This window comes from Myotis davidii, unplaced genomic scaffold, assembly GCF_000327345.1.
Source record: "Myotis davidii unplaced genomic scaffold, ASM32734v1 scaffold902, whole genome shotgun sequence".
Lineage (NCBI taxonomy): Eukaryota > Metazoa > Chordata > Mammalia > Chiroptera > Vespertilionidae > Myotis > Myotis davidii.
In genome coordinates, this window is record NW_006293951.1 from 1,320,951 (window position 1) to 1,343,521 (window position 22,571).

Below are 22,571 nucleotides of genomic sequence, written 5' to 3' on the forward strand. Positions count from 1 at the left end.
ACCCATACATATATAAAATGTATAATCTTTTCCATCCTAATTTTGCTCCTCTGCCTATATTATCTATCCAGCTTGAGAATTATCATCAATATAGTAATACTTACTTGGAATTATGCAGTGGAATTCTCAAGTGCAGTTGTTTAACATTTCCCTCCCCTTGTGTCTCAGGGTCTGTTTTCCTTAACCTTTCTCATTTAGAATAGAAAGCTGTTAGGTTGAAATTTGGATGCATTGTCAACCCCTTATTTATTCATTTGATTGTTGGTTGGTTTGTTTATTCATTTATTCATTCATAGTAGTGAGGATGGATGCTATTGACCCACGCAGTTTCCCTGGTCTTTATTATGACAAACACATTTCAGATTTCTGAAATGATTCCTTAAAAAAAGATACATCTAGCTCTTGAACAACCAAGAATAAAAATAAATAATCAACAACACAGGCAATATTGGCTCATTGAACACCATAACACAGTGTTCTAGGGATCGTTCAAAAGGAACTGAGAACCAAATTGAGTTTGACTGAAAACACATTAAATCCACCTCTATCAAAGTCAGGGACTCCGGGATATTATGTCTGGGCCTTTCCACGCAAGGCTGGAGTGCCGCCTTTAGAGAACCGTGGTAGTCCCACCCCAGGGGAGATTTTGGAAATCTCTGGCAGCCCTGAGTCAATTGCAGAAAGTCATCTCTTTGGAAGTCATGTATGGAGGGGTCTCTCTTTTCCGCGTCCAACGCGGCTAGAGAGTGGTCCGGTTCTTTGAGTAGGGGCGGCTGGGGATTGAGAAAATGAAAGAAAGAGACAGAACACAAAGATGGAAGAAAAAAACTGGGACCGGGTGGGACCCCTGTCCTCTTCTGATGGAGAGACAGAGGCCCAGCACCAAACAGCGTGTGTATTTTATACCCCCAATACCAGCAAGTTTCACCAAAGGTCAAGACAAAGGAGATTATTTGCATTCTTGTAATGTCAGTTCTGGGTGGGCTTGAGTCCTATTCATTCCTGGTGCTTGGCTGGATTTACATAATAAAACCCACTCCTCCGCACCTCAGCAAAAGTGAAGGACAAGCTGAGGACACTTCTGCTTTTTTGGCAAAATGCGTATAGAGGAAGTGGCTCTGCCTACCGCCCTGGATTCAGCTGACAATTTATTAAAGAAAGGCCCATGTGCCTTCCCAGGGGCCCTCTACAGTCATGCTTCTCATTCAGTTATCATTTTTTTTTTTTTTATGAATCTTATTCCATTTCCTTGCCTGAATGGAAACTGAGCACCCTCTACTGTCATGTTTCTCACTCAGTTATCATTTTTTTTTATGAATCTATTCCATTTCCTTGCCTGAATGGAAACTGAGCACTAACTCTCAACATCTTCCTTCCCCTGTATTTCAGGGTCAGTCTTCCTTAACTTCTTTTTGTCTCACACACAGTATCTAGTGAGGCAACAGATTCTATTCATTCTAACAAAGACTTGTTTCTCTTCTGTCTTCTATACCTTCTGCTGTTACTGCCTTAGTTCAGATTCTCATCACCTTTGTCCTGGAATATTACATAGCCTCCTATAGTCCCTGTGTTTTATTTACCTTATATTTCAATGTTTTCTGTGCATTTTTCTCTGTTTTCTTAAATGTATTTAGTAAGCCATACAAATTAGTTGATAGGAGCCTGAGTTTATAAGTGGATGAATCATGTCAAAAGAGGAAAGAAGAGTGTTTTTGGGTTGCTACAAGAATATGGTTAGAAATTAACATCAAAAGTCCTTCTTTATTTGAACACATCGGAGTACAGGTTTTAGGCATAAGAGCATAGAACTCATTCAGCTCAAATGACTCAGGAAGCATTCGGAAGATCAGACGAACCAATAAACAAGCTCAGTCTATTTCCTGAGAATACAGTTCTTTAAAAGTGTGGCTGTCTACCTGCCAATTTTGCAAAGTGAAATGAGAAGTGGAACCTTTCAGGAAATATTTCTAACTGCCTGGGCCTGCATGTGGAGTGCAGGCACTCAGCTTTTACAAAAGGAATTTGATAGCAAGAGAGACTCCTTAATAATAAAATAGTTTTCTTTTTTCATTCTCATTTCTGATAATTTTGAAAGAAACCCCTCTGAGAATGACTTTATTTGGTTTCTAGAACTTAAAGATCTTGGGTCTTAAATTTGGGGTACTATTAGGGAAAATGGAAATATAGGGCTGTACCTTAGATTTCTGACATTGTAAATGAACAGTTGGTAAGTTGATAAAGGATCAGTATAAATTTAATTGATACTATTGATGATGCAGAACTTCTTAGTAGAGAGAAACAGTGTGATCCAGGTTGACTTGTGAAATCAGGAACATATTCCTTTAGAGATTTATCCATTTTATGATTCTCTGAGGAAATTACTTCACTAAAATATTATCCCCCAAAGTGTTAAATACTGTGAACAAAATCTGACATTTTGTTCAGCAGCTTTGTTCTCTAGTTGCTGTTCAGCCCACTCATCTTAATGCCATTAGCAGAACTACATGGCATACTTTCATTTGCATAATTGCATCAGCCAAATTATTAATGAAAAGTTTAATAACAGGCCCATAATTGGTGTATCTTATATTCTGCTTGGTGTTCTGAATCAGATGACAATGCAACTGTACTTGGTGCACTAAATTTTCATACCCATGAGGCAATCCAAAATGCATTTGTCCATTTGGTTAACCTCTGAAGGTACCCACTAAAATTTCTGTTTTAAACGTGTTTATGGCTCACTGGATCGTTTTGGCCACAAAACAACAACCTTCAGTTAAGGTGGGAATGGTCTTTACTATATTTTCTAAATGTTATCTATATAAACCCTCACATGTAGATCAGTTATATTTGAAAATTTTATTTGAAAGTTAATTGTTTGGGTCATGAACTGCATTTTCTCATAGGAGCAAGATTTTTTCATTAGAATAAAAGACCACTTAAATCATAAATAATTGAACTGAATTCCAATGTATAATCATACAGTCTGGCAAACAATCATATATTCTAGACAGCATCCTAGTGCTGAGGAATATAGCAATCAATAAGAAAAACATGTCCCTGCTCTAAAATAGCTTACATTTTTGGAATTGGGTAGGTGGAGTGGGCAGATTTATTCAATAGAAATAAATGTAAATTAATGGTTAATATAACTTACTTTTTATAGCACTTATATTAATAAGATAGTGATACTGAGAGAGAATGACTGATGAAACCCATTAACTAGAAGCTGAGGTTTCTCTCAACCAGGCAGCAGGATTCTGCATCAGTTCTCACCCTGGGACCATATAAAAGAGAAGTAGGAAACTATTGAAAGTCCAGGGGAAGAGCATTCCAGGCAGAAGAAACAGCAGTGCAAAGCCCTTGATTCAGGAAAAAGTTTGGAATATTGGAGTGACTGAAAGATAGCCACCGTCGATAGAGTATTGTGAATGATGAGGAGAGCTGAATAAAGTAGTTTGGAAAGGTACACAGGATTCTGATGATGTGGAGATTTGTAGGCCATGGTTAAAAACAAGTGTGGTATTTTTTTCATGGATTTCACTGGAGGAGGATGAGATCTTATGGATACATTTAAATAATGACTGGAAGCTGAAGTGAGAATGGGGTAAGGAAGCCAGACTGGAGTTAAGGAGACTATTGGTGGAGGTCTGAGAGGATGTGATTGCTGATTGGCCCACAAGCAGGCAATCAAAGGCTCCTCTCCCACCCCCTCCCTGCCCTTGGCCTTCAAATGTTTGTTCTGCCCATAGCTGGAGCCATTTCAAGAACACATTCTTGAGAGAGTAATGTGTCGTTAGACTGTTTGGACTGAATACATGACAGAACCCCATTAAGGCCTCTATATAAACTTTTGAGATTTTGGAGGTCAGAGGTAGCAACCAACTTGTTTTTCGGTTCCCCAAGACAAGTCTGGTGTGTAAGTTCCCTGGCTTATTAAAACTGTCACTACCAACATGGAGTGGTCTGCCTCTTTCTTTGGTCTCGTCTTGCTTTTTGTGTGAGGGGGCAGTTTTCGATTTCACCCAGGGAACTCCCATGATTGGGAACCAACAGAGACCAGTTAAAGACTGTTGCAGGTTGGCTAGGTGCACATGTGGTGAGTATAGCCCTTTTAATGGTAAGAAGTGATCAGATATGCCCTGACCAGTTTGGCTCAGTGGAGAGCGTCGACCTGCGGACTGAGGGGTCCCAGGTTCAATTCCGGTCGGGGGCATGTGCCTTGGTTGTGGGCACATGCCCAGTGGGGGGTGTGCGGGGGGAGGCAGCTGATTGATGTTTCTCTCTCATTGATGTTTCTAGCGCTATCCCTCTCCCTTACTCTATGTAAAGAATCAATAAAATATATTTAGTGATCAGATTTGGAATATATTTTGTTGTTGTGTTTTCTGATGAATTAGATAGCAGGTGTGAAGATAAGAGAAGTAAGAATGACTACTAGGTTAATGGTGAGAGCACCTGGAAAAATGGTGATACCGTTTTCTTTTGCAGTGGGATCCATTGGGAAGGAAGAGATTGAGAAGATGGAAGTGAGGATAGTGAAATCAGTGGTTAGGGCAGATTTATATTGTTTGAGACTCCAATAGAATCCAACTGGAGATACTGATGAGGCCATGTCTGGAGACTAGAGATATAGACTTGGTAGCTATCAACCTATAAACTTGAACTCAATAAAGTTATTAAATAAAATTATAAATGGAGAAGAGGGGAGGATAGAGCCTAGGGCCCTAGGGGGAACTTCAGCACTTAGAACTTTGGTGGAAGATTACCAAAATTATCAACTTAAAAGTCGGGGGAGGACATGTCACTTTCCAGTTCAAACTCTCCAATGGTTTTCCTCCACACCTATGAGGGAATTCATGGTCTATCATGGGCCCTCAGTTCCCTCCTCTCCTTCCATTCTCTTTTTTGCTCATTCTCCGCTAGACCCACTGTCTCTCCTGCTTTTCCTTGAATGCCCCAAGTATATTCTTATCTCTGGGCATTTGTTCTTGCTTTTTCTCCTACCTGAAATGATTTTATCCCCAGTCTTCACCTGGTTCTCTCCCTCCCATTGTTCAGATTTCTGTTAAATTGTTAACCGAGTGCATTGTCTGACTGTCCAGTGTCCTCTGATGACTCTTCAATAGTAACTTTCTTTTTCTGTGTAGCATGCTGTCTGGCCCTTATTAGATGATGAGAGCTAGCCTTATAAGCTATATTCAAGCTAAAGAATTGATGACTGATACTCTATTAGTGGATTATGTTTCCATTTGCATTTTCAGTAGGGCCTTGTAGATCTCTCTTAGACTTAGAGACAGAGATAGGGACAATGCCTGAGGTATGTTTGATGATAGTATTTTCAGCACTTACTAAGTTATATTAGGTAGGATTGTTTATATGTAAAACTGACCCTTACTCAGGACTTAGTATTTAATAATGATATTGTTCTATAGTTGTTATATTTAATATTATTATTTAATAATGATTTAATATGTTTCATAGTATTTAATAATAATATTTAGTAAGTTTTTCTAGTTGTTTGGCCTATTGATTTGTCTTGCCATGTTTATATAGTGAGAATATTTACTTATTTTCTGTTAGCATGTTACATTTCTCATTTATTTACTAATGAGTATCAGTATTCTACAAAAGTGATGTGCCTCCTTAAAGTAAATATTTTCTATAAATTTGTTATATTTTTGGATGATATAGTTTTATTTTAAAACCTATTCATATTATATAGTTAGCAAGTGTTAAATATATATGTTGTGGATAATTTTTTAAAAATTGCTTAATTTAGATCAATGACCACTTACTCATTGTTGAAAGCTTAAATTTCATTCAACTGCCTTATTTAACTGCCTTTATTTAGACTCTTAGCAAACAAAAAATATTTTGAAAATTAACAATTATCCTGGGGGAAAATAAATAAAGCTTTAGAAAATAATTTTGAAATTGTATTTATAATTTAACTACTGATGTCTGAGTGTAGAGATTTTTATGAATCTTGAATGTAGAATTAGCATTTTGATTTATAGACCAATCTATTCATTAAAAAGAAAATTCTTGCTTTAAAACAAAAGCTTTTATAGTAATGCTAAAATGTGACATCTTTTTTCTACTAAAATATTGAATCCAATTGTTTCATATTATGGTTGCCTTATTCCCCAAACAATATATACATGTGCTAACAACCATTAAGTCAGTATGAGTCATTACTAAAGTAAAGAAGCACTGTTTTGATTATTAGGAATTGTTGCTATATTGTACATAGTGCATAATATAACAAAATCACATCTTGATCTTTATAGTTGATATGATTTGTATGAATTAAATAACAAAGTAAGTCAGCAATATTAGCAGGGAGTACCAATAATGAAATAGTAGTAGATAATAACAGTAAAATTTAAAAGGCAATAGAAACTTTCCTCACCAGTTTTTTTTTTTCTTACTTGGTTAAAATATTGTAAAAGCAAGACATTTTGTATAACTTGTTCTCTCTTGCTCTTACTGGCATAGTGTGACTGTGTTTAGAAACAGTATAATGAACACAAGGTAGAAGGAATTAATGGAAGCAAATCATGACTCTATCTTATCAAGAAATTGATTAACTCCTGGATAGTTGACTGCACCCAATTACTGTGCTGTATTAAAACTAGCTATCAATAGCCTAGTCAATGCCTCTTAATTTAAATTATTTATTAATTAGAGATATTATATTTCAGGTGTTCATTGGACCACTTTATAAAACAAGAAAGCCATTTAAAGATTAGCATTGTAGACATTTTAGGAGAAAGATATGCTATTGAATACTTATGAAATTGTTAATGATGATGCAAGTGATAAACTGCAGGCATTAGTTTGCTTTCTAATAGTATAGAAATCATAACTTTCACTTTCCATTATTGCCTCCTGGTTTATTATACCAGTGGTTTAAAAACTGTCCTTTTTTCACATATGTGTGTGTGTGTATATATATATATATTAGAGGCCCGGTGCACAAAATTTGTCCACGGGTCACTAGGCCTGGCTGGCGATCAGGGCTGATCGGGGCCAGGCCAATCAGGGCCGGGCCAGAGAGGAGGCGACGGTCAGTGGGCCGGGTGTTGAAGGAGCAGACATCCAACGCCAACTCTGCCATTGTTGGCACCCCGCCACTGTGCAGTTCACCCCTTCCCCCACTTCTCCTTCCCTTGTTGCCAGCAGCTGGGCAGCGGACCAATTGGGGCCTGCTGGTCGGGGGGAGGGATGGGGTACAGGAGGTTGGCCACCAGCCCCGAGGAGGGAGCTGGCCTTTGCCCCCCCTGGGAAAGGAGCCGCATCTGCTGCCACCCAACCCTGGTACCCTTTCCCAGCCTGGGGGCCAGGGGAGGGACTGAGAGGTTGGCTGGCTGGGGGAGGTTGGCTGTGGGAATGCACTGACCATCAGGAAGCAGTTCCTGCATTGAGCGTCTTCCCCCTGGTGGTCAGTGCATGTCATAGCGACTGATTGTTCTGGTCATTTAGGCTTTTATATAGAGAGAGTAGTGGTCTGGTGCATGAAATTCCTGCATGGGGGTGGTTCCCTCAGCCCAGCCTGCACCCTCTCCAATTGGGGACCCCTTGTGGGGGTGTCTGACTGCCGGCAGTTGGACATCCCTCTCGCAATCTGGGATGGCTGGCTCCTAACTGCTCACCTGCCTGCCTGCTTGATCACCGCTAACTGCCTCTGCCTGCCTGCCTGATCACCCCTAACCTCTCTGTCTGCCTGCCTGATCACCCCTAACTGCCTCTGCCTGCCTGCCTGATTGCCCCTAACTGCCTCTGCTTGCCTGATTGCCCCCAACTACCCTCCCCTGCCAGCCTGGTTGCCCCCAACTTCCCTCCTCTTCTGGCCTGATCTCGCCCCCAACAGCCCTGCCCTGCTTGCCTGATCTTGCTCCCAACAACCCTCACCTGACAGCCTGGTCACCCCTAACTGCCCCCCCTGCCGGCCTGGTCACCCCTCAATACCCTCCTGCTGTCCTGGTTGCCCCCAGCTGCCCTCCTCTGCTGGCCTGGTCGCCCCTAACTGCCATGCCACCAGCCTGGTCTCCCTTCACTGCCCCCCTGCCACCCTGGTCACCCCCAACTGCCCTCTGCCGGCCTGCTCGCCCCCAACTGCACCTCCTGCTGGCCTGGTCACCCCACGCAGCCTGCTGTTTGGTCATCCATCCAGTTGTTTTGGTCGTGATGGCCCCTGGCTTTTTATATATTAGGATATTAGTTAAGATATTAGATAAAGTTGGTGTATAAGACACATTTGGATTTTATTATTTATTTATTTATATTTTTATTAATTTCAGAGGGGAAGGGCGAGGGAGTGAGAGTAGAAACATCAATGATGAGAGAGAGAGAGGGTCATTGATCAGCTGCCTCCTGCAATGGGGGATCTGGCCGCAACCCAGGATGTGCCCTGACTGGAAATTGAACTGTGACATCTTGGCTCATAGGTCGATGCTCAACCACCGAGCTATGCCACGGGGGCCGGGTTTTATAATTACACTCACTCCAAATAAGCATTTATATTGACCATGAGTGTAAAGTAGTTTTAGAAAAGAAATATATTTTTTTATTCAGATAATTGTAGTGTATCTCAAGTACTGGCATCTAGTAGTAAGTAATGCATTTTGAGTGTATGGTAATATTCTTTTAACCCCAGGGAAGTAGGGAGGAGAAGAGGGGAATATATTTCTTAGACACTTACCATGTTCCAAGTCTCTGTTCTAAGTGCTTTACATATATTATCTTATTTAGTCCTCTCAACAATATAATATGAAGGTATTATTTTTTTAAAAAATATTTTATTGATTTTTTACAGTGAGGAAGGGAGAGGGATAGAGAGTTAGAAACATTGATGAGAGAGAAACATCGATCAGCTGCCTCCTGCACACTCCCTACTGAGGATGTGCCCACAACCAAGGTACATGCCCTTGACCGGAATCAAACCTGGGACCCTTGAGTCTGCAGGCTGACGCTCTATCCACTGAGCCAAACCGGTTAGGCTAGGTATTATTTATTATGTCTATTTTATAGAGTAGGATACTAATGCATAGAGACATTAGTAAATGGTCAGCCAGAATATAAACACAGGTAATACAGTATAGATCCTCATAATTTTCACTGTCAAGGAATATGTTATACTGCTTTGGTATGTAAAAAAATAAATGTATGTAAAAAATCTTTTTAAAAGAACATATAGGAGTCATTAAAACTGGTAACTAGCAAGTGAGCAAAGAGACCAATAAACAATACCAGTTTATTTAAAACATAAAGTGTATTACCTTTTAATATGTGTAGAATTATTAAAGCACATAGAATTAATGTAATTTTTATGAACATAGAGAAGTAGCTACATTATATAAAATGTAAATGCATAGAATTGATCAGTAACTATTGGTACAAAGGAAATAATAAAGTAATAATTTTGAAGAAATTAGAATATTATGCTCCTTTATATAGTTATTCAGTTAAAGTAGATATTCCCCTGAATATTAACAGGGAAGAGAAAAGAAACATAAATGTATGTAATAATTAGCTGGAATCTGATGCTATAGCAATGCTTCCCTGGATTTTGAGCTGTGTTATCTATAATAATAAAACAATAATATGCTAATTAGACCAGACATCCTTCAGGACGACCTTCTGGATGAAGCCAGGGCTGAGAGGGAAGCCCGGGTCCTGGGTGCCAGAGGGAAGCTGGTGCCAGCAGCCGGGGGTAGGAAGGCCTGCTGTTGCACGAATTTCGTGCATTGGGCCTCTAATAATAATAAAACTAGATTATATTGGTATTGGAATAATCCAAACACTCCCTCTGATTTGTTAATATTTTTAACTACCTATGCAATGCACAGCTCATATTATTGTTATCATGCTTTGCATTGCTGTGCTGTATGCCTCTTGTCTCCACTTCTCACACCTAGGTTTTTCCGTTTGAACCAGCATATGAGATTCAGGGTAACATGTGGATGCTTTTTACAGAGTGATATAATGCATCCAATATGTAATAGCAGTATGGTTTATGTACATCTAAACTAATTTCAAAATTAAGTTCTATCTGTGTATTATTTAGATTATAAAGTAAAAGTTAACTCAACAAATATTTATTGATCTCATGGTCAGTTTGGGAAAAGCCCAAGAGTTAATAGGATTAAATACTTTGAAGTTTTTCTCAACTGACAGCCACCCTAGACTACATTTGGTCTATGTGTGTGAGCTGGGGAAAGGTACCTACATTTATTACTGGAAATACTAATATGACTGTAGTATAATGACTCATAAACTGGAAAAAAACCCCACAGTAAGAGATAATAAAGCAGTTCATGTTATATACCTATATTTTATTTTTATATTTATCTAACTACAGACTGTTTAAGAATATCCATTATAGGACACTAATTATGTTACTAATATTGTGTAAATGCATAGGACATGTGAGCCATTGAGATGACCAAAGAGTGGGTTCAGTGTTGACAAATATTATATTCTGATCTTTGCATTTTGAGTAGTAAATCTGTTCCTTGATAGGGGAATACACTAGCAGAGACAGTATAAAACAACTACAAAAATGCCATAAATATTTAGGGACAAAGTGTGCAATAACTATGGAGATAATGTATGTAGGTGCATTCTATAACTTTTTGTTGCACATTTTATTATTTTAATTTCCTTTTTGTGTCCAGCAATGGTGATATTTGTCTGTTCATTGTTGGATAGTAGTATGTGTCTCCTCGGATATTGATAATATGCTCAAGACTTCCGTTTTATTTTCTTTGATAACTACAGCACAGAATAACTTTTACGCAGTCATGTTAGTCCATTGTCCAGAACCCTTTAATATGTAGCATGTGCAGCTTCCCATCAGTATCAGTATCTCTGGAAAAGAATTCTGGAATCCCTCATATGTGATTTTTGCTGCTCACTCAGAAGAGCAATGATAGATTCCAAATCTTTAGTTTTTAACCCTAACTATATGCGGTGAGTCTTAGAAAAATTTAGGGTTGCTTAAAAAACCCAGAAACATTTTTGAAGTCCGGTTTGAAAATGGAAAAGACATAGAATTACTAAGAATATTTAATTTAAATATGACAGCTTTACCTTAAGTACTTTTTACCTATTTGAAAGCAAAATTTTAGATGATTTGCAACTTTATGAAGGTATTGTCATTCCGTCAGCCATCACGTTCCAGGTCCAGAGTATTTTCTGTCTCTCTCTCCCTCTCAATACTGTACCCCCTCCCCACAATGTGCAAGGACAGTTTATACCAAATCCCGTCACTTTTCTGTGCACTGTTTCCTATTATTTTCTACAACTTCAGTTTGATCCTTAACACTATGCTTCTTATTAATTGCTATCGCCTTCTGATTGATCTGGCTTCCAGAGTTTTCCTCCCTCCTCAGTCCATTCTGCAAGCTGGTACCTAAATAATCTTCAGAATGCTTCTGATTTTCCTAAGGCAAACTTTTTTTTTTTTTTTTTTTTTGCCTGGCCAAGGGACCCTCCACAGTCTTGCTCTTCATCTTCATTTCTGCCTTTTAACTTGGACCCAGTTTTTCCTCATTATGGATGTGCCTATAGCTCTGCTCTGTTCTCTAGGACTAGAGTGGCCAGCTTTCTCCTCTCTGTGATCTTATTCTTACCTGGCTCCCAAGTCTTACTTCCTTTGGGAAAAATAGCTCCCTGACTAGCCTAGCCTACAGTGGTTTTTTCTCTCATGGGCCCTAGAGCACCCTTCCTTCACTTCCCTACTTTTTTTTTTTAACTGAATGACATTGCTTTTACTTTTGTGACTTGTTAGTCATTTAAAATTTTTATTTAGTAAGACTTAAAACAACATTTTGTTCGCTGTCATTCTTTTTCCCTTCTTTTCTGGAGCTCTGTCTGGCCCATTCACTGCACAAATTTAGGGAGATCGCCCACTTTTTCCTTTAGGGCAGATCGCAGTTACATACGGGCTCAACTAGAAAGTGGCTCTGCCTAAGCCATCTCCATATTTCTTGCCCAAAATATCCAGATGATGTTGGAGCCCTTATTTTGTTGGCATGTGAAGCTGCATTGCATTTATGATATTTAACTTCTTAGGCAGCATATCCACGTAGAATACGAGTTAGCTCTGACTTTGCTGCTTAGAGACTGCTTAAAACATGGGTACATCAGCCTCCCAGAAGATTAGCTTCTTTTTATGTGAAATGAAGCATTAATAACAGATCTTGCATTTTGAAAATTAAAATCATCGAGTGTACTCTAATGAACTTTATAGTGTTTTATACTTAACCCAATTTCAGGCACTTACATATGTACTAACATCAACTCATGGAGTACACTGATTGAACCCTCAAAACAAGTTTGTGAGGGGGGCTGATCCATGTTAGAGAAGAGGAAACTGGTGAGAAATCATGTGCACAGTCCCAGGTAGTGGAAGTGATATTGGAAAGATACGTGGCAGGTGGCTCCGGGACCGGCTGTAGCCAGGACCTCTCTGTAGTGGCGCTGGCACCGTTAGCCACCACTGCTCTGTGCGTTCCCACTTTGCCACCTCAGCCAAAAGCTTAGCAGATCCAGAGACATCCAAAGGCAAGCCGATGGTGACTTCAAATCGTGGAACTTTTCCCCATTTCCATTTTAATGTGAAAAATGAACGCAATGTCTAAACACAGTAACAAACCTGCCCTGGGATTAAAAGGACAAAATGCTGTATAAACTTAGGGGAGAATCGCATTGCTAAAATGAATGCATTTGAGCTTATTTTATTTAATATTAGAAGTTAGAGAAGTCAGCGTTTCAGTAATGAAGGCAATGCCAGTGTGATTTACAAAATATATAGTATAAAGACAGCCTGGGGACTCATAAACTTTAATTCTTTTGTCTATTTTAGGACTTTCTGGGACAAGTGTTTTGTACATTGGGGGAGATTGTTGGTTCACAGGGAAGCCGCCTGGAAAAGCCAATAGTGTAAGTATTTTTAAATTCAGACAATGAAATGTTAACTCTCATTTTTATTTTTGCAGTTTGGAATTGATAAATACATGCTTGGGCACAAAATGTGGGTTTTAAAATCTTATTTATTGAGTTTTACTTCAAAAAATAATTTTGACATGTTTATAAAGGATAAGTTATATTTCAGCTGTCATTATGCCTTGCTACAAAATGTTCACAAAATGAAATGAGCACATTTAAACAAGGAGATATGTTGTTTTCCTTTTGCTATACTATTGTCTTAGATTTCATACTTTTTCTTATTTAGAGAGTATTTTATTAGTTTCTGTTATCAAACACATGTAGATTAAAACCTTATATATTTAATACAGTGGAAACATTGTTGAATGTTTCTAGACCGATATGGCTGTTAATTTCTGTACAATGCCAACCCAACTCAGTACAATGGGGGAGTTTTTCTGAAGTTGACAGCACAGCTTCCAAAAATTCAAAAAATGTATTTTTATATATTTATATAAAAAGACCAATAGCAGTGCAGTATGCATCAATAGCAGCAAGAGTTTTTCTAAGTTCTGCAGTCATGTGAACAAAATTATAGAGATATCTAGCACAAACCATTAAAGAAAAAGATTAAAAGGTCCAGAAAACAGCAAAGTTCTGTTACTGTTGTGATACCTGGCACCATTTTTTTTTCATTAGCTTCTTTGTCATCATCTGGAAAGAAAACATTCTAGAATAACATCATTAAAACCAGCTCTGATAAAGCATGGTCACTATTATGTATCATAAAGCAGGTACAAGATATTTTACACTCACAGAGGTATGATATAGTACTGCCCTCCATCTATAATGCTAGTGATAAAATTTTAAAGGCATTGTTCGAGACTTGATTCTGTTTCCCCAGCAGAGGGCCTCAAGAGAGGAATGACAACTTTTTGAAAGACATTTTACTCCTCGGGGCCAGGACTATATGTAGCACCACCTTTTATACCATATGTTTAATAAATACATTTTTGGTGATTGAGGTTTTAATAACTTTTATTACAAAATTGGTTTGTAAAGGAGGAGATAGGTGTAAATGTTAGAGAAGGTGGTTGCTGTGGGTTACATCTTCTACCTTCACCTTCAATTACTGGAATCATGCTTCATTTTTTTATTAGTTGAATGGGATAATCCTATTTTCTCCAGTTCCAGAAATTCGGAAAACAAACTCCTGACATATTTTCCTTATTCTTTCCTTCCCCTGTCCTCCTCCTTCTCCTCTTGCTAATTTCAATTATTTGGATGCACCTAATTGTTTATAAAAGATCAAAAGATCTGGGAAGAATACTAAGGCATATGCAGAGCTAAATGCAATGTCTAAAGGTTTGGGGAATTTTGAATCTATATCTTCACCAGTCTTTTAAGAATCTTAACCTTACAAAGTAAATGCCAAAACTCCACATATCTATTCACCTTTGACATCAAACACTATGGCCAAGGCATCATTTTTACATTCCCTACATAAAATTCAATACATAATGTGTTCAGTGCTCTGCAAGAACTTCTTAAGATAATAAGAGGTCTATGAATTCTAACTTCCTTTATTTAATTTGATTTTCTTAGAAAATTACTATAAAATGTTGGTTTGGAAACATTTGGCTATGAACTACCTTTTAAACATTCTTTTCAAGTGTAACTTGTTTTCACATATAATTATAGGATGTGGAAGCTTATTTAAATATATTTTGTTCACTTTAGTAGATAAGTAGTACGTTATTTATAAAGCAGCTATACATAAATATTTTATTAAGTACATATGATTTTTTTAATGAATATAATTATTATTGCATTTTTTAGTTTAGTGCTCAAGCCCATTGAGATTCCTGGAAAATCACAAAATCTATCTTTATTATTTTTTTTTCAGGAAAAAAAATCAACAACATAAACAATGACAAAGATATCTTTTAACATACTTTGAGAGAAAACAAAAGCAGTTAAAATATAATTTTTATTTCCGAACAACAGAGTAGATATTTTTATGGAATTTGCACTCATATTTTGAAATTAATTTTTTAGAGATTTTTATCTGATTTTTTTTCTCCATAAAAGGAAATCATAACTTTATTTCAGAAAGCTCTTAAATTACATAGCATTTTTCCCCAGTGAAAAATCATTGTTATAATAGTCCTGAAACATGTTAAAAAGTTTAATTATATTGGTTGCAGTATATGGTAAACAGAATATAGAGTTGGTAAAATAGGTTTAACGTTGGGAGTATGTGAACCTGGAGTTAATAAAGATATTGTAATAATCATAACCTACATGTCTTTTTTCCACCCACATATTATGCAAGATGTGGTCCTTGTTCAGCTAACTCAACAATTCCCACTAGATAAGACTAAGAAAAACAAATTCATGCTACTTAGATACCTAGAGTAGTGATTGGCAGAATATGCAAATGTGGGGAGTATTTGCTGGTATTTGAGTCACTAGCATTTTACATAACTGGAAGAGATGAGATGTCCTTTAGATTTTTCCTAGCTCCTGTTGAGGACGGTGTAGCATAAATGAGGTAAAGCCTTAGAACCCTGTTCAGATAAAATGAAGGTATTGTAACTGCACACTTCATGTCATCTAAGGGTATTTTGTAATTTAGGAAAATGTTGGTACTATATCTATCTTATTGAAAAAGGTCTAATTAATTCAATTTTTTAAAACTATGTGCAACTAATCTTTTATTCAGCGGTTGACCTTATTGGGCAGTCTTCTCAGGCAAATAGACATTATGAAAGGATTTAAAGGTGGGCTTAATGTTTGAGCAGTGGGATATTTTAAAATTTTAGTAAGTATAGCTAGGCAAATATTGGCTTTAAATGGGTAACAAAATGACAAAATGCAGGGCTTGTGAGTGGGAAAGAGACTGGCTACAAAAGAATGAAGCAAAGAACAAAACGATAAGAATGGTAGAATGGTGACCTGCTACCTGAGGAAATTACATTAACTGCTTGAGATAAAGAGCATGTGAGAGAAGGAATTCAAATGGAAGATTAACTAAAACTAGGACAGTAAAATTGAATGTCGTTAGCCTCCTAATGGAAGGATATCTTGGATTTATTAATTAAAGCATAGAGGAATATAGTCACATGCTCTCATCTGAGCAATTACTCCGACTCAGTGGATTGGAGGGAAGGGGAGTATTTTGTAGTCATTCACCCTCTTGCTTGAGACAGTAATGGCTTTTATAAAAAAAATTCTAGCGTTGAGAGAAGCATGTGTCTCGAGGAAGGGGAACATGTGGATTGAAGAACCAGGTCCTCTGAACTGAGCATGCTTGCTGCCTTGGGTTCTTTTGCGAGTTCAAGTGCTTTAAGAGAAGATGTAGCTTCTATTCAAACGGGATTTGACCCCCTTCCTTCAATGTTACTGAGAAGCAATCAAAAGCATTCATACACTTTGTTGTAAAGCGCATAGTTAGGGTGAGGAAGAGAGTGAAATGCTGTTTGCATGGAAATTTTCTCTTTCCGTAATGTCAGAGCAGCTGGTCCACTCCACGGATGCGTGCAGATTCCACCCTCATCCCCGCTTCCCCTGCTCAGTGACATCCTTTCCCATGTGCTTGCTTTTTTGAATCAACCTAATGGGCAGATGGTGGGGAGAGATCGGCAGAGTGGACGATACGGAATATGTCAGTAGAAGAAAGAATAGCTTTGGAAGAAAGGAGGGAGCCACTGAGAAAACTGGAAATAATACAAGGTCAGGGAAGTGTTTTCTTCTCTGATAGGCAGCTTTAGGACAAACACAGCTTCTAAAGCCTTCATGATTTTACCACATGATGTATGAAAATAGTGGAACAGATAAGAAGCATGATAGAAATAATGAAGTTCATATTAAGGAAATGATATGTATTTAACACGTAGCTCTTACATCTCTATCTCATAGTCCCTTTTGCCTCCCCCTGTTCCTGTCTTCCCCTGTGAACCTGTCCTGGCCAGGACTTAGCCATGTAAAGATAACATTGTAGGGTGGTCACTAATCATCCTACCAGTCTTTGTGGTCGGTTCCTCCTGGCTGGAGGTAGAAATAGAGTTCGTACACTCTCCCGTTGCAGCCGTGACTTTTGTCAGCCTTGTTAAGAGTTAGGGGATTGTCCCCAATGGATGAGTATAGGCTTCCGAATGCAGCACCAGACACCTCCTGAGGCAGATACTCCACCTGCAGTTAACAAAATGGACTCATCTTGTGTCCCGGATGTTATTTTTCTTAAATGGCATCATCAAAGTGACTTAGTGCTTATTTACTAATTTGTTTTAGATTAGAGATTTATTTTCCAATTAGTTTCCCCTTTGTATTCTAAATTATTCATAATATTCCCTTGTTTTTTTTCCCTTTAAATGGCCCAGTTTAAATTATTTTCTGTTCAGGTATTCAGAATAATTTCTTCTAGCTTCCTAATTGCAATTGTGTTATAATATCTCTTCAGAAGTAAACTTCTTAAAACGATGATAACTAGAAAATTTGAAGATGCAAAGCAGGCGTAGTAGAGCTTTAAGTTATTTATTATTAATCAAGTCTTTGAGAACTAAGTTATGTTTATTACAAAGGAAAAATAGTTTCTTGTACATAGCCATATGCCCTATTAAATAATCCGCATTTGAATTTCAGCTCATCTTTTTATTTTCTGTTTTTCAGTTATTTTTGTCATTTTAAAATATTTTTCTCATTTTTTATGACAATAAAAGTTATTTTTTAGCCCTTACCAGTTTGGCTCAGTGGATAGAGCATCGGCCTGAGGACTGAAGGGTCCCAGGTTCGAGTCCGGTCAAGGGCATGTACCTTGGTTGCAGGCACATCCCCAATAGGAGGTGTGTAGGAGGCAGCTGATCGATGTTTCTAACTCTCTATCCTTCTCCCTTCCTCTCTGTAAAAAATCAATAAAATATGTATTTTTTAAAAAGTTATTTTTTAATATCTTGTAGAAACTTAGGTGAACTATTTTGAAGTTGATGTTTAGCTATTTTTAATTTACTTTTTAATAGCAGCTCAGGATTTTTACAATTTCCAACAGTCTGTTCCCTTGCATTCAAGTTTTTAGCAAACACATTTCTCATATCTTAATTCTGTCCTACCCTTTGGTCTTTTCCCCTCCCCCTCCGAAAATGAGCCTTGTGCTACTTAATTTGCCTGCAACATTTACTGTGACTTCCTATGACTCATCAGCTCTTCTCTTTTAGATCATCCCATTATGATCTGGCATTATACCCACTCGGCAGTGGCAGTGTGTCTGTTCATGCTGTGAGATTGTATCTAATTTTTTGCGTGAGGCTGTCAGTCATACTTCTTCTATCTTTAGGGATCTCAGTGGTGGATTCAGAAAGTCTTCCAGAATGCTAGGATCAGTACCAGTTTAAGAAAGATTACCATTTTCTCCTCTGGGAGGCAAGCATTTATTACAGTCATCAAATAACAGACCTGTTTGTTCCTGTTACTCTGATCCAGGCTTGACTGACTGGTTCTGTATGAGAGCATGGGGCAAGGAGGCAGGGACTGGTGTGATGAGAAAGGCGATTCTTGCTCTGGGGAGGAGCTGGAACTCCAAGGGTAACTGAACTGGCAGAGGTTTTGGCATAGCGAACAGATTGTGTTCTTTGTAGGCTGGCTGTTGCAGCATTTGATCTTGGCGATTAGTGGAAGGTAGAAAAGAAGAGTGGGATCCAAGAGGGATTAGTAAGTGTCCTGATAGGTGTTGAAGACTACAGGGATAGGGACTTGGAGGCAGGTGATAATTAGAAGACCAGCTTGCAGTGGTCTAATGGACACAGAATCCCAGCTCTGACATAAGACTCAAGAATGAAGTCCTGTGAGTGCTGAAGTTCAATGAGAGAATTATGGGGAGGGGAAGAAAAACAGAAAGGAAGCTTGGGAATAAGGCAGAAGACAGGACATTAAAGTACAAGAATAGGGCTTGAGGGCAACTTGGGCCTGAGCCTTAAAGGGTTGGTTTAAAGATCTAACTCCAATGTGGCCTTATTCTGAGAGCTGTGCTGTGGCCCTCATGCTTGTAGAGATCAATAGTCAGTGTGAGAAGGAAGAGGAGGAGGAAGGACAGGAGAATGGTTAGTCTTGAAGGTGAGAAACATACAAATTTACAATGAAGCAGTACCTGTCTTTACTGTGCAATCTTTGCATGTGAACATACCGTGAACTTTGGGGGAATAGTTGACCTTCAAAGTCATCTTTATTAACTTCCCTGAAAATTAGACTGCCACTGTTATTCTCTGGTTTATTTTACTGGGCAGAGGATATTGGGCTGTGAATGAGATAAGGTTTTTAGTCCTATTTATATTTTTTCCATCGAGTTGTAGGGGTTCTTTGTATATAGTAATTTATATTAGAAATCCTGAATATTAAGCCTTTATCAGGCATATGATTGCATATGCACCCTCCCATTGCCTTTTCTCTCTGTTTATGTGTTCTATGAGGTACACATGTTTTAAAGTTTGATGTCCCAGTCATCTATTTTTCTGTGCTTTTGATGTCATATTCAAGAAATCAGTCAAGACCAGTGTCATGAATTTTCTCACTGTGTTTTCTTTTAAAAGTTTATAGTTTTAGATCTTACGTTTAAGTTGATTTTTATATATGGTATAAAATAAGGGTCCACTTTTATTCTTTTTATGTAGATATGCAGTTTCCTCACACCAGTTGTTGAAGAGACGGTATTTTCCTCATTGAATAGTGTTGGAATTTTTGTTCATTTGACCATATATGTGAGGGTTTATTCCTGGGTACTCTATTTTATTTCATAGGTCTAGTTGGCTGTCCTTATGCCAGCACCCACACTATTTTAATTACTGTAGCTCCTTTGTAATATGTTTTGAAATCAGGGAGTATGAGTCCTTCAACTTTGTTCTTTTTCAAAATCGTTTTGTCAATTTGGAGTCCCTTGAGATTTCATGATGACTTTTTCTTATTTATTTATTTATTGTCTAAAGTTTTATATACAGTGAGTGGCCATTTTGCTTATAAATTTTTTACATACAAAATACTAAGGTATTATAATGTTTCGGGTATTACTTTTATTATTGTGCAGTGCTAAGTATTCTTAATTATTTTTATTGGCTTTTGCTAGTTACTCAGCTTTCCATTTTTCTCTGTAAGTTTTAGTTATGTCATACATATTTACACTTTGTACACTATGCATAATATTTCTGCAACTGGACACAATGTGTTGGAGGCCGCCTGTCACTACTTGAGCCAAATTAAGCAGAGACAGGGTTGAATCATATCTGAGCATTTATTCCAGTAATTCCGGCAGCATGGGGAGAGCAGTCGGTCACCTTGGAAAATTCTACTCTGACCCCCCACTTGCCAGTTGGATGATTGTATACACATGAGGGAAAAATTAGCTGTGAGCTGCAAGTGTAACATGGAAAAGGGGAGGGTCGGGTCTCAGGAGCTCAAAGTTTGGTAACTAGGTGGCTAATCTTGTATGATGTTACAAACAGCTCAGCCTGTTCCTGGGACCAGAGAATAGTCAGCATTCCTGAGGCAAACTTCTGGAGGGGGTCAGGATGGGACACAGCAACCAAATCAAAGCCTGTCCTGTCCTTGGTCTCTTCACAAAATGTATTTCTTTTCTGAGTAATGGACCCATCTAGGCATCTTATCTTTTTACAGCCTTGTTTCCTCCTCCAGTTTCCCAGGATCTGTAAGAAAGCCTCTTATCTATAATTAGTAAGGTGAATAATTATTAAACAAGTGTGGCCCTACTCTTATTACATGCCCTTCCCCACTATCATTTTCACTATTCTATGTCCATGTTGGATTCTGCAGTCGGTTGTTTCTGGAGACACATGGTACACTTTTCCTTCAGTGTTTTGTAAATATATATATAATGCTTAATGTGAGATTATTTTCAGATGTAGTTTCAAGGCAGACTCTTTCAGAGAGGTTTTGCATTTACCAGGCACTTATGATCACTTGCATTTACTGAATTTTTGGTTAGAAGCTTTTATGACCACCCAGGTAGTAGAAATTAAGGCAGCAAGCCTGGGTAAGGTCTGAATTACTAAGAGACATATTTTTCTCTTTTATTCATCACCAAGTTTTCAGGCAGGGATTTATTTTGTACATACCTCCAAAGGGGATGTTTATATCTAATAAATGCTTCAATCAACCAGTCAGTGTAGTCATTGTGAGTGAAGCTTTATGCTGTGAGCTGGCCATTTATTGAATTTCTCATCTTGTGAGACTCCTTTCCTCCCCCTCTTCCCCCCCCCCCCCTTTTATGGGTCTTTTATCTTTATGCCCTAAGGAGCCATTAAAAACAAGCCCAAGATCAAACTCACCAGGGTTCACCTCTGCTGGTTTCCACTTCTGATTGGTTCTTACTTTCTTGCCTGGTTATCAGAGCCATGAGAAAAATTTTTGCAAATTGTGATCAGCATTTCAAAGTATTTTCAGGTGGTTGTTCAGTTAAGGTGTTTAGTTTGCCATAATTCCAAAAATATACATTTTGTGATTTCTACACAGAAAGAAGAAAAAGAAGGTACAGTTGGTTTAGAAAAATTAACTGCGAAATGCTGCTTGTAATATTGTAAGAAAGAAACATACAAGGATCAATTAATTGATCTCTTAGTCATAAAGACCTGGAGAAAATGGAAGATCCTGACATGTACAATTTCCCGAATGGGGAGTAAAGAGAGAGAGGAAACGAGATTTTGCGATAGGTAGTTTCCTGCACAAGCTGGCATTTTTAGCTCAAGATGGAGTGGTGCTCTCCAGAAGAAAGTTTAGAACAGAACGATAGAAAGGGAAGAGCAGTTTTAGAGTGAGGATAGTTTCATCGCTCTATTCACAGTTGAGAATACTTGTCCGTTCTTCCGCCTTGTTCCCAGTCGAGATACTCACACTCCAATCCCTGTATACGTGGAAGTTAAGGGGCATGTATTTGTTGCATACCTGCTGGTACAAATGAAACTATCAGGGATGAATAATATATTTGAGAACAAAAGCATCCATTGGGCTTTAATTTCACAATTTAGTTTCCAGGACACACAGAAGAGTTGAACTATGATTTGTGAGAAAAGAAGCATGAAATATACTGTTAGAACAAACATCGCCCTTTGGAAAATTCTCCTTGACTTCTCCCTTGTGTAAAGCAGGAAACCAGGCGCACCCCTTGCATTTTCCTATTGAACTTTTCTCATAGTGTCAGCCAGAAGCTATGCGAACATAAATATGCCAGAGACATGTGAAAGGAAAAGTGAATGGCAGTTGCAATTTGCTTAATTCTGCTTATGTCACACATTTTTCTTATATGTGTGACCGATTGCTAGGTATAGATATTTAACTCTCTTGGTTTACAAGAGGTTTGTTCTCATGAGTTTTGCTCTTATACAGCTTATAATCAACTTGAGAAAACAAGGGGAAAGAATATATGATTCTAACAATTTAGGAAAGATTAAAAGCTTAGCCTGTAAGTGCAGTGGGAGTGCAGAGAAGGCCGAACTTTGTGTGAAATTGACTGGGATAAGGTTTCATGGAACAAATGGAGTTTCATAGAAAGATATGGAAAGTTTGAGGCAGGGTAGGGAATAGTTAAACACACTACGGTATGTCAGGGTGTGGGAATGGCAGAAAGACATAAGTGC

The 22,571-nt window shown here is 38.1% G+C and overlaps 1 protein-coding gene across 1 annotated transcript in view; it reads left to right on the top strand.

Annotated features, from left to right (window-relative positions):
• Positions 1-22,571, top strand: part of CPNE8 (copine 8) — a 186,965-nt gene that overhangs the window by 62,055 nt on the left and 102,339 nt on the right. Inside the window, exon 8 of the mRNA XM_015566628.1 lies at positions 12,875-12,951. Coding sequence (XP_015422114.1) covers positions 12,875-12,951 — 77 coding nt within the window. The remainder of the gene's footprint in view (positions 1-12,874; positions 12,952-22,571) is intronic.